The following is a 13,769-nucleotide window of genomic DNA, read 5'->3' on the forward strand; positions in this document are numbered from 1 at the left end:
CTGCAATAAAAAGTGGGGGTTGCTATTTAAGATTTTAAATTTACCCCTCACCCCGTCTCCGGGGGGTGGGTTGGAGGGTCATTTTTGGTGTTTGTCGATAGGTTTTCGAAAAATATTAAAAACCTGTTTTTTGGTTTCTCATTTGGAAGTGTATTTCTCGAGATATTAGACCGTTTCTATAATTTACCTATGGTATCAGGATAAATCGTTTTTCCCAATTATGGCGCCATCTATCCACAGTTCGAAAAATGTCTTGAATAAAAGTTGCTTACTTTTATGTAACGAATCCAAATCTGCAAGAAAAACTAGGGGTTTCCATTTGAGATTTTAAATTACCCCCCACCCCACCTCCAGGGGGTGTACTGGGGGTTGGTGTTTGGTGTCATTGGATAGATTTTTGAAAATGATTGAACACGTATTTTTCAGTTTTTCGATCCGATGTTTAGTTCGCGAAATATTCGACCGTTCCACTACTTTTGGGACATCCTATATATAAACAAAATACAAAAACAACAAAGAACACAAAATTTATTTGATAAAAGATGAAAGTTTCTTCTTCACAACAAATAACGCTAGTAATGGACGTGAAGATTTAATCATAAAAACATGAGGTCTCAGGTTCAGAATCTATTTCTATCATTAGCTCATCCTGATCATATTATACATTCTGCATTTCAATGTATTGATGAGGAGTTGTGGGATTTTATTTTTCATGAGTCGTCAGCTCAGTCGTGGATTGGTCTACGTCTAAAGGGGCATTTAGACGGGCTAGTTTTTGAAGCAATATGTTGCCGAAAATATATATTTGGTATGTTTCTGGCAACATTACAGCCATCTAATGAAAATATCGCCGTTTGGCTGAGCCATGTGGCCGAAATTTTACTGGTATTTGAACATTACGGCAGTGCCTGATGCGTTGCCGATAAAGTCGAACTGCTGTGGAAAATTTTGCATGTAGCTCTGTATTTCCCCTTTATTTCCTGTACTCTGTTGAAATTTAATTTGGTTTTGTCAAAACATACACAGAAAAGATGAATACGTGGTCAAATGAAATCAAAATAAGGTTTACTAATGCAGTACATTTACGTCCAGAGTTGTGGAGCTTGGGATACTTCTGGAACTATGAGACAAATGGAAGAGTAGTGCACCCTGAATCAATACATTAAACTAGAACTGTTAGTATATTTAAATAACAATTGCTAATCTTGTTAAGATTGGTATGCGTTTCTCGTGTTTGATATTTCTTCTCTATTCTTGGCCCTATCATTATTTAATAGTTCGAAATCACTTTTTGACATTCTTGAAAAAGTCTTAAACAAATAATTGTCTAGCATTATTTCCATAGTTAAATTCCTCATTGTTTCGCGTTTACTTAGAAAAGCCGTATCCACATTTTCCGTTTTTCATTTTTCTTTTTTATGTATCGTCTTAGCACGATTAAGGACGCAGCAACTCTCAAGAGAATATTCTCGAGAACGAGAATATTCTGGTTGAGAATATTCTCGAGAATATTCCCGTTCTCGAGAATATTCTCTTCTTACATCACTAATCAAAACAACTTTACTTGACAAAAATGTGTCTTTTGAAAAAAATAAACAAATTTTTTTTTTAATTTTCTTTAAGACCAGTAGTAATCGAGCTATACTTTATTATATGTTAGCTCTTCTTCGTCAAATGCTATATTGTAGTTTCAAAGTCAAAAGACGGTTCAACCTAATTTAAAGTATTTAAACATATCTATCTCCAGAAATAAAAAAAGTCTCTAGCTCAAAAATTAATGAAGAGAATGTCAGTCCCTATTTTTTTCAGCGAAAAAGTGATCAGAAGGAACCCCCGAATCACCACCTTAATTAAAATTAGTCTTTGACCTTATTTGGTCTTCTTTATTTATGTATTATTAATAGGTTCTAGAAGTTTGACCGGCTCAGAATGATTAATTTAAAAAAAAATGGAGTTAAAAGCGAATAACGACTTTTTGTATTTTGGAAAAAAATGGCCCTTTCTTCAGAATAGAAAGATTAGCATCAGAGATACCAAAAAATGTTTCAATATGAAATTGTAGCTTATTTAATTCCTAAGAACTTGGTTCGCAAAAAAATTTTCTACAGCAAAAATTATGTGAGCTATTGACAATTAAAACTTGTAATAACATGCAAAAACCACCTTTACCAACCTTTCAGTCACCTCTTTTTGCGACTGAGAAGTTTAAAAAAATTTAATATTAATGGGTTTATAGATCTTGTAAAAACGTACAAAATTCTATTTTACCAAACTCTCTAAGATAAAAAATAAAAAAGTTACGGTTAAAAATCAATATATTTTTTTGAAAAAAAAAAAGTAGGAATCCAGTTGGAAGCATAATAATGTAAGTTGGCGGTGTTTTTAGTCATTGGCCTTATTCATTGTTCTTTATTTATGTATTATTAATACATTCTAGAAGTTTGACTGGTTTACAATGATTAGTTTTAAAAAAAACTGGAGTTAAAAGCGAATGATGAATTTTTGTAGTTTGAAATAGAAACATTAACATCAGAGATACTAAAAAATGTTTAAATATGAAATTGTAGGTTATTTAATTCCCAAGAACTTGGTTTGAAAAAAATTTTTCTACAGCAAAAATTGAGAGAATCGTAAATGAGTATATCGAAAAACATTGATTTTTTCGATATAAAACTAAGACTTTCGATAGCGAATAAATTGAAAACTATTAATTTTATCAAAAAAATGTATGGAACATTTTTTGCTTAGAATGAATGTTTTTATCAACTTTTGAGGTCAAGATATAATAAAAAATTTCCAGCCCCGAGATGGGGTGGCAATCACCTCCATGGTAAAAGCGCCTTTTGGCATCATATAGATTTTGATCCTTGAAGTATCCACTACTTATTCTCAAATTTTCAAACAAATCAATCCATTCTGTAAAAATTGCGAGGTGAAAAGCTTCGGTTCCTGGACTATAGACTTTATCACACTAATCAATCACCCTGATTTTGTATTTATCTGTACAGGTGTGCAGTAATGAACGCAACTTATATCAGCAGCCAGATGTACGGTGTCCGAGGAAGCATAGGGAACAATATGTTAAATAATCAGCTGTCTTAAAATACTTTCTCAAAAACGTTGCTAGCTCTTAGACCATAAGTACCAACAATTTAGTCAAGGAGGACATTGTTAGATTTATGTTTCCTACACAAAATCATTAATGTTATTGTAGATTGTCCTCAACTGTTATAAATTGTTAGTCGTTAAAGTTCCTAGTAGAAGCAACAGACAATCAGAAATCTTTTCAGTGCTATTTCATCACACTAACTGTGGTGTAAATGGAGCCTACACGATTGGTCCTGAGTGTTCATAGCCTGCCAAGATAAATGGATATTTTTGACTCGAAAATAAGTTTGTTTAACAAACAAATAAAAAGTATCTTACAATAAGTTTGTTGTAGTTTTGTGTTTTCTTAAAGAGATTGTATTATTCTGAGGTGTTTGTTATTTTAATCATTTATTTAAGGTAAGGTATTTATTTATTACGTAAAGTATAAGTGTTTATTTATTTAAGTTAAGGTATAGATTTGTAAAACTTTTGTAAATGGATACCGTAAATAAATAAATAAATAGGTACAGCGATACCTTATAATTTTTCATGCCACCACCAGATTTCATGAAAAGGACCACGCAACACTCCTTATGGAAAAGTGGTCCCGGTCAAATTTGATGAAAGTTTGGTCAATGATACTCCTTGATGTGTAGATTAAAAAAGTCCATGGCACCTGGGTCTGAATAACTACTATTCTCGAGTTACAACCTTCTGAAGTTATTGGATTCGAGTGCTCGGTTTACCTTAAGTGCCCTAATTTACTGTCAAGTTAACGAAAATATTTATTATTGGAAGAAGAAAAACTGATGTTCTTCATACATACTTGCGTGTTGTATATGAATTCGTGGTCAAAAATAGTTGGATCGTATTTTAGTCTTCAGAAAACCTCCGAAAAGTCCTCAGAAAACTAAAAAAGTGCGGTATAACATGTGCTTCTAGATCGATATAAGCATTATCATGTTTTCATGAAGGCTTCACAGTTATGGAATACCAGCAAAACTGCAGTTCCGCCTTATCTTTAGAAAACTGCTGAACAATGGCGGATCTAGGGGAATGGGGGTAATTCCACTCGTAACATGTTCCAGAATAATTAAAGAAAAAATTGTTGAAACATAAAAAAATACATTAGCTGACATGAAACTTGTCCCGTATATCAGATACAAGACAGGTAGAGAACATGTACTTCATTTCAATACAAAAAAAAACAAAGTACCTGGTAATCTGTAAATGCTAAATATTAATTACAATTGTCTATGGAAAAATCGGGTTTAAAGCATCTTCAACTATTTGTACGTTAACATTTTGCTGATTTCGGTTAGATGCATCATACATCGTGTTAACTAACGACCTATCAGGATACTTAACATTGGGTTGATGTCTTGCAAAGCCTAAAAACCATAACACACTGGTGATACCTACAGTTCTCGCACCAGATTGATAGGTACAGTTACAGTAGTACCCGTTAATCGGTTCTTCTGCAGGCTCACCTTCATCATCATCTTCATCAACCATATAGGAAATGAATACTTGGTGTTTTATAGCTTGCCGAAACCTAGAAAATATTCGAACTCTTATGAATCCCGGTTCATCCATATTCTCATCCATTTGAAACTCTTCGTCATTTTCTCTTATTATTTGATCTTGTATGTAAGATGGTGCCAGTTTAATTTGATATATCCCAATCGTAAGGTATTTTAGATAGTCTTAGTCGAAAAGAGGAAAGTTAGCAAAATCATGATTATGAAGCCTTCTCCATTGACCATTTCTTCTAATCGGATTATCAGTCTCAACTCTAGATTGTACAACATTGGGAATTAGTAACCTCTGTAATAACTGTTCAGCTGCTTCAGATGTAGCACCTTGCATGTGGATCGGTGGGTGATACTTATTTAATAGTACACCAGCAATACGGTAAAAATCATTTAGTTTTTTTGCATGGTGCATATTTATAGAATTGGCAAAGAATTTAAAGATAGAGCGTAAATGACCATTTCTTCCTTCTACAATCCATCGATTTTTCGTAAAAATGCTCGAGTTATTAGCATCTTCAGTTGAAAGTTGCTTTTGTCCACGTGGCAAAATGTCTGTAATCTTATGTTCGATACCTAGTAATTGTAAAAATGGTATACAATCTCGATATGCTCTGTCTACCAGGAGTATGTCTCCATTTTGGAACCAATCTCTTAAATAATTTCCATCTCTGTTAAATTCATGTTGAAGAATGTTGGCATTATTATTGTACGAATCAGAAAAGTATGGTCCAAAAATCGATAAAATATAGCCATCAGGTGCTACAACTAATATTGGCTTTAAAACATGTCTACTTCTGTGCATTGAATAAGATTGTCGAAGTACTTGAAAACAATTTTGAATTGGTTTTCCAATTTCGTACTCTTAACACCCGTAACTCATCTTCTCTGGTCCTTAAATCGTACTCTGGGCCATAGGCGCCCGTACCCATGGGCAGGACGGGGGGCGTGGCTCCCCTGGATTTACGGATGCTTTGAATTATATATGGTTATTCAAAGTATACAAAATATAATGTGCAACATCTTCACGTTTTGCCCCCCCCTCCCCCATAAAATTTTTTATATGGGCGCCCGTGCTCTGGGCCTACGTCTTTTCGTCACACTATCCGCTCTTTGGTTATAAATGTGTTTTGATGGCTCCATCTCGTTGATTTTCGTTAAATAAAGTTTTTTCATTAATTCTGGAACATGTTACCGGTGGAATTACCCCTACCCCCCTCTAGATCCGCCATTGTTCAGTAGTTTTCTAGAGATAAGCCGAAACTGCAGTTTTGCTGGTATTGCATAACTGAGAAGCATTCATGAAAACATGATAATGCTTATATCGATCCAGCAGCACATTTTATACCGCACCTCTTTAGTTTTCTGAACACTTTTCGGAGGTTTTCTGAAGACTAAAATACGATCCAACTATTTTTGACCACGAATTCATATACAACACGCAAGAACATGAGTTTCTCTTCTTCTAATAATAAATATTTTTGTTCACTTGACCGTAAATTAGTGCATTTAACGTAAACCGAGCTCTCGAATCCAATAACTTCAGAAGGCTGTAACTCGAGAATAGTAGTTATTCAGACCCAGGTGCCATGGACTTTTTTAATCTACACATCAAGAAGTATCATTGACCAAACTTTCATCAAATTTGACCGGGACCACTTTTCCATAAGGAGTGTTGCGTGGTCCTTTGGATTCAGGTACCTCTTACTCTCTATTTCATTACTGGACTTAGAGCCACGCCTTCTCGGAGGTGAAAAAACATATGTTCAAAATAAGTTTGGAAATGGATAAATCGACTAATTTTAAGCAACTTTTGTTCTAGAGGTTTTTCACTAACACTAAACCAATACTTTTCAAGTTATGTATTTGCAAGTGAAAATTTTCATTTTTCAACAAAAAAAAAGCACACAATCAGACGGTTTTTCGCAAATATCTCAAAAAGTAGGTATTTTATCAAAAAAATAGTCTTAGCAAAAATGTAGCCTATAAAAAAAATGAAAAAATTGTGTATTTATGAAGTCTGTGGATCCAACAGAAGCAAAGTTGTAACTCATTAAAAATAGGTTTTTATTCATCAAATTCCAAATTGAATATTTCAATGTGATATAATCAAAACATGAATCTGCTTTTACTGTGCTATTCGTAAGAAAGGATGTTGTACAAGATTTTGTCATAGAATCAATAAATGTAAATAAATGGTGTATAGAGGGTGTGTTTGAAATCTGTTGTGGAAGAATAAAAAACCCAAATACAAGGGGATTTATATATATTGTCTCTATCTACCGACCTCCTGAAACTGGCAACTTCAAACAGTTCATTAAACAACTTAAGATGTTGATGTTCAATTTCTATAAGAATGGTAATCAGTTTCTTATATGTTGAGATGTTAACGTGAACTTCCTAATTAAAAACAATCACAGAAAAGATCTAATAGAATTTATTAGCTGAATTTACCATTAAACACTTTATTAATGTTCCCACCAGGATAACAAACACATCTTCAACATGTATTGACAAATTTTTTAGTAGTTTGGACTTAAATAACGTAGAAGTAGTTGACTCATTCCTCTCTGATCATACAGATCAAATAGGCTCTTTCATTGTCCCATTAATGCATAACTGTAATCATTCCTTTCAAACCCGCAATTTTATGGAATCTAATATGGATGTTTTCCGAAATGTATTACCTAGGGAAACCCGGGATGAAACTTATTCGGCTATCACTTTCAATGATAAAATATCAGCATTTTATGGAACGTTTTTATATCATTACAACACAATTTTTCCTAAAATACAAAAACCAGCCAAATTGTATAGCAAAAATAAGTTTCCTACGCACATCAAAGAAATGCATAATATGCTGTGCGAAATGAACATATTACGCAAAAGGTTAAATAGTCCGTTTTATACAGAACGATATAATACTTTTAAAAAGCAATATCAACAAATCATACAACAGTTTTTAAAACAAATAAATAATGCACGTATTGAAAATAGCAACAACATGATAAAAGAAAGTTGGAAAATCATCAATAATAATCAAAATAGAAATAAACCTACATTAGCAAATATAATTAAAATAAATGACAATGAAAATATAAAAACTAAAGATAAAGCCAACATGATAAATAACTATTTCATCAATAAAAATAATAATAACTCAACTCCAAATTATCTCATGAAAATTGATCAATTTTCCAAGACTTTCTTTCTTTCTTCAACTACACCTGCAGAAGTAATGTCACTTATAAGTAAGACCACATCTAAACATGCTGAAGGTTTAGATGAAATCAATGGTAAGGTTATAAGATATGTTGCCAGTCACATATGTGAACCCTTGTCACATTTAATTAACGAATCTTTTATGACAGGCCAATTTCCCAATATAAAGGAATCCAAGGGATTTCCAATTTTTAAAAATAAAGGTTCTGCAAGTAATATTGAGAATTACCGTTTGATTTGTATACCCAGTCAGATTGCAAAGTTGTTTGAACTGGCGTTCTGTGAAAGACTAACAAGCTATCTAGAAACATTTCATTTACTGCCAAATGTCCAAAATGGATTCAGGAAAGGAAAATCTATTGTAAGTGCTGTTGATGACTGTCTTAACTGTATCTATGAAGCTCTAAATGAAAAACAAAACACATTGGGTCTTTTTTATGATCTCAGTTGTGCTTTCGACATGGTGGATCACAGGCTGCTTCTGATGAAGATGGAAGGCATGGGAGTTCGAGGTATACCACATGACTGGGTAAGATCATATTTGTCAAATCGTTTGCAAACAATAATATTGAATGGTACACTATCAGACCCAATGAAGTCTTCTGTAGGGGTACCACAAGGTTCGGTTCTTGGTCCTCTCTTCTTTATTGTTTTTATCAACGATATCAACCAAGTTTGCACCACTCCTAATCAAATTATTGAATATGCAGATGATACAAGCTTCATTATATTACATCATCAATTTGATCAGCTTGTTAGCAAGGGTAATACAGCATCTCAGGAATTTAGTAAGTATTGCAAAGACAATGGCCTTAAATTAAATATAACAAAAACCAGTTTCATGAGATTTTTACCAAAGAATATAGCCCCTGACTATGATCCTTATCTATATATTGATCACAAGTCCATTCAAAATGCTGAAGTAATAAAATTTTTAGGACTGATGCTAGATCCAAAGCTAAGTTGGGAAGATCAAATAGATAAAGTAACCTCAACACTAAGTAGTCGTTGTTATGTAATTAGAAACATAAGGGATACTGTATCCTTCCATATTTTAAAACTAATGTACTATGGCTTGGTGCAGTCAGTCCTTCAGTACTGCTTAATATTTTGGGGCTCATCTCCATATATGAATAGAGCTTTTATATCTCAAAAAAAAAAATACTACGAACTATGTTTAAAGTATCACCAACTACATCATGTAAGCCACTATTTATAAAAGCTAACATCTTGACTCTTCCAAGCCTATATATTTTACAACTAATAATGTATATAAAAAAACATGAGCAAACATTCCTTAGGAACGTGGATCTACATCCATATAATACACGCCTAAAAGATAACATACACCAACCTTTTCCCGCCTGGGAGTTGCACAGCATGCTCCTACATACATTGGGATTAAATGTTTTAATAAGTTCGGTGACATGTCGGTGACACATAAGATGCATCTTGACACTATTAAATTGTTTGAACTGAATCTAAAAACGTTTCTAGTTAGCCATGCCTTTTACAGTATTGAGGAATTTTTAAATTTTTAATGTGTTTCTTGTAATGTATTTTTCCTAATGTAAATTTTAATGTACTAAATTTTTAATGTGTTTACATTTGTATAAACTATAAAATTTCTTTGACTAGTCAGATAAATTTATGTAATGTGTATACATTGTATAAATTTCTAGACGAATAAATTCTATCTATCTATCTATCTATCTACTGGGCCTAAAAACTTCACATATATATCATTTATACCCTTTGTTATGAACTATATTTTCCTAAGCATATTTTGTTAGATAAAATACTTACTTTTCGAGTTATTAGCAAACTTATCTTGACAATATGTTTTTTCCATTTTTCATCTATGGAGAAATTAGTATTACAGAGTAAAATAATATTAGTTGGAAAATTGGAAAAACATTTAAGCATATTGTCCTATTAGAGGTAAAACTCACTAACTAAATTTTCAGAAAGTGGAGAAAAATAAATTTAAAATAAAGGTAATTGTTTTTTAAATTCACCAGACTTGAATATTGGAATTTTTTAAGGCAACTTTAAAGAATAAAATAGATATTTTAAGCCATGTTTCGTCACAGGAACTATGATATAATCAATATTAGATCAACTTTTCTACTTGTACTTCTACCAATTATTGGATATTGAGAAATTAATGAATTTTTCTTCATAAAGTATCATGACAAGATTCAAATTAAAAGTAATAAGTAATAAAAAATGCATTATATTACAAAATGTTAAAACTAAAACAGATTACCTAACCTCTAACGGAACTAACGCTGTAAATCTGGTAAGGTAATGAATGATAATGAATAAAACGTTAATAAACAATTAAATAAGTTTATTCAAAACAGTTGCCTCTAGGTATACAAAATCACACGCGATAGAAACAGAAGTAATTTATTGTTGAAATATCAACATTCATTTTTATATTTAAATTATACAAAGGTATACAAAATTTTGCTGACTTACAACTAACGAACTATCAAAAATAACAGTCTATTATTTAAAAAATGAACAATAAGTTTCGTTCATTGAAAATAAATGCAATTCTTTCGGCATTTATGACAGCCACAAAAGTTGCCTGCTTAATTGCAAAATAGATTATGTTGCCCTTTATGTAAGCTATCTGTTAAAAAGAAATTTAAACTCATATTTCTTTAATCAATGCGGAACAGATAATGCACACAAATTAATATACAGTTTTGGCAATATAACCCGATCAAAGAACAATCTGACTATTATTATATATACTTGTCTATTATTATATAAGAAAAAGTTTACAATTCTACATCCCCTCCATTTTTGGAAAATGGAGGGGAATACCCCCCTCTGTAAGATAAAAAAAAATACATTCAAAATAAGACAGGAATTGAATAAAATGACTAATTCTAAACAACTTTTCTTCTATAGAGTTTTTTCACTAAGCCAATATTTTTCTAGTTATGTGTGAGTGAATATGGTTATGTTTAACAAAATAAAACATGTTTTTGGACGGTTTTTCGGAGATAACTCAAAAAGTAAGTATTTTAGAGAAAAAAATATTCTTAGCAAAAATATAGCCCATAAAACATTGAAAAAAATGGTGTGTGTATACATGAGGTCTGTAGACCCAGTAGAAGCAGAGTTGCAGCTAATGAAAAGTAGGTTCTCCTTCGTCAAATTCCAAATCGAATATTTCAATGTGAAATAACCCAAAACCGGAGCACTTTTCGGGGAAAATTCATTTAAACTTTTTTAAAGTGTTTAAAAAAAGGTTTATTTTTGTTCTTTAAAAAAACTTGAAATATTAAAAGTAAGTGAATTACGCTCAAAATATTGTTGGTCCCTTTTATTTTTTTGGTAAAAAAATTGCAAAAATCACCCCCTAATTAGCATCACATATAAATGTTATCATTACCACTTCACAAGTTACTTTGCCTATGTATCATTTATATGATCTGTAAGTTTCATCAGTCTAAAGTGCTTCGTTTTGAAAAAGCTGTAGTTAAAATGGCTTAAACGAGTAACTAATCACGAGTTTAGGCAAATTTTGAACAGCCAGAGCATAACCAATTTTTGTCTAAGAAAACAAAAAATCAAAAATACAGTGGAACCCCGATAAGTTGGCCTCCGATAACCTGGAAGTCCGGTTAACCCGGGCCGATTTTCATCAGACAAAACAAACATTTTTACAGTTTCACCGAGTTTTTTACCAAGAAATGAACAATACTGTATACAACTGTGTGTACATAGTTTAGATGTATTGTGTATTATGTATTTCGCGTTTTTGCAATTATAATGGAGTTTATCTGTAAGTATACTGTCTTTTATTAATTTTTACCATATTGTCCTGCTAACCCGGATTTTTGATAACCCGGATCGGCCGCGATCCCGATTAATCCGACTTATCGAGGTTCTACTGTATTCAGAAAAGCAAAACTTACATTTTATTACTCTTTGAGATTTTTAGTATTACTAATTGTTTTTAAGTTAATTGCATAAACAATTAATTGCATAAACAATTACGATTTTTTCAATATTAAAAAAATGTTTTATTTTAAACCCATATTTTTTCAAAAACTGATCACTTTGAACCAATGAAACTTATAGATAATGTAAACAATACATAAGTAAATTAACTTGTAAAGCGGTAAAGATTATTTTATTTGAGAAGCTAATTAAGGGGTGATTTTTGCCATTTTTTTACCAAAAAATAAAAGGGACCAACAATATTTTGAGCGTAACTCACTTACTTTTAATGTTACAAGTTTAAAAAAAAAAAATAAAAGTTTTTTTAAACACTTTAAAAAAGTTGTAATGAATTTTCTCTGAAAAGTGCTCCGTTTTTTGGTTATTTCACATTGAAATATTCGATTTGGAATTTGACGAAGAAGAACCTACATTTCATTAGCTGCAACTCTGCTTCTACTGGGTCTGCAGACCTCACACATACACCATTTTTTTCAATTTTTTTATGCTATATTTTTACTAAGAATATTTTTTTTGCTAAAATACTTACTTTTTGAGTTATCTCCGAAAAACCGTTCAAAAACATGTTTTTTTTTTGTTAAAAATGAACACATTCACTCGCAAATAACTCGGAAAGTATTAAATTAATAAAAAAACTCTATAGAACAAAGGTTACTTAGAATTAGTCATTTTATCCAATTCCGGACTTATTTTAAACGTATACCTAGTTTTTCACCTTCGAGAAAAAATTTTTCACTCCGTATTTTCCAATTTTTGTAAAATGGGGAGGATGTAGAATTGTAAACTTTTTCTTATATAATAATAGACAATTTCAAGTACCTATTCCCAATTTTCATCCTTCCTTTATTTTTTTGGAGGTTTTTGTAAAATTTTGCGTTCCCTGATCGGGCTAATACAATATAACACACAAGTTGCCCTCTTAATCCCAAAATATATTATGTTAGCCTTTACATCAGCTACCTACTACAATGAAATAATTTAAACTCATTTCTTGAATCACATACTTGAACATGATAATGCACACAAATAATACACAGTAACACAGTTATGTTTACTAATGTATTATTTGAAAGATCAGTATCTAAGTACCGATTCAGCACTCCAGATTGTAAGGAAAAATTCACTAAGTGCAATAATCAGTTTGAACGAGTTTTACCCTGAAACCAAAATTCATAAGTATGTACTGCAGATTGTAAGGAAAAATTCACTAAGTGCAATAATAAGTTTTACCCTGAAACCGAAATTTACAATAATGCACTTAGTGAATTGTACCATAATTATCTCAGCAATTAGAAGGTTGGAGCCCCAGTTGACTTCTCCAGGGCTGGGCAGTACCGTATTGAGTTCAAATTGATGAAAATATCAAAATCTCAAAATGAAGTTTTACTGCTAATAGGAGGAAATAAATATATTCCTGTTATTTACTTACTTTTTTCATCAACTTGTTTTTCTTCAAATAGTGCAAACTTCTGCTCGTCTTGTTCCATTTCAGTCTTTACAGGTAATTCTTTTAAGTCCGAATAAACAAATGCATCATGTGCACTTTCACTCAAGGGTTCTTCTTTAATTTCAATTTTCATGGTATCCAGATGGTTTGATGTTTCACTTTTACAGGATTTTTCACTAACTTGTGATAATTCCATTATTGTTAAACTTGATATTATATAAATAACTAAATAACTACATAAATAGTATAACTTTTTCACGTTCACAATCACAGGAAGAGCTAAAGTTCTTATGGAAATCCATTGTTGCCACATCTTCAAATATGAGAAGAGACGTCTATCAATTACTGTCAATTGTCATTGTCTGATTATCTTTGTTATGTTTGGTTATGTTGTTGACAACTTTTGATAGGATAAGGATATTTTAAACACATTTTAAAAGAAAAAGAACCTTAGTAGTTAGTAGAAAGGAAAGCAATTTTAGATTCCAACCGTA

The 13,769-nt window shown here is 31.6% G+C and overlaps 1 protein-coding gene across 2 annotated transcripts in view; it reads right to left on the reverse strand.

Annotated features, from left to right (window-relative positions):
* The window catches only part of LOC114332313 (zinc finger protein 726-like), a 28,852-nt gene extending 15,264 nt beyond the window's left edge, over nucleotides 1-13,588 (reverse strand). For both annotated transcript variants that reach the window (XM_028282101.2, XM_028282099.2), the window contains exon 1: nucleotides 13,258-13,588. In XM_028282101.2, coding sequence (XP_028137902.1) covers nucleotides 13,258-13,588 — 331 coding nt within the window. The remainder of the gene's footprint in view (nucleotides 1-13,257) is intronic.
* Between the last annotated feature and the right edge of the window lie 181 nt (nucleotides 13,589-13,769).

The sequence above is a fragment of the Diabrotica virgifera genome, chromosome 6, assembly GCF_917563875.1.
Source record: "Diabrotica virgifera virgifera chromosome 6, PGI_DIABVI_V3a".
NCBI lineage: Eukaryota > Metazoa > Arthropoda > Insecta > Coleoptera > Chrysomelidae > Diabrotica > Diabrotica virgifera.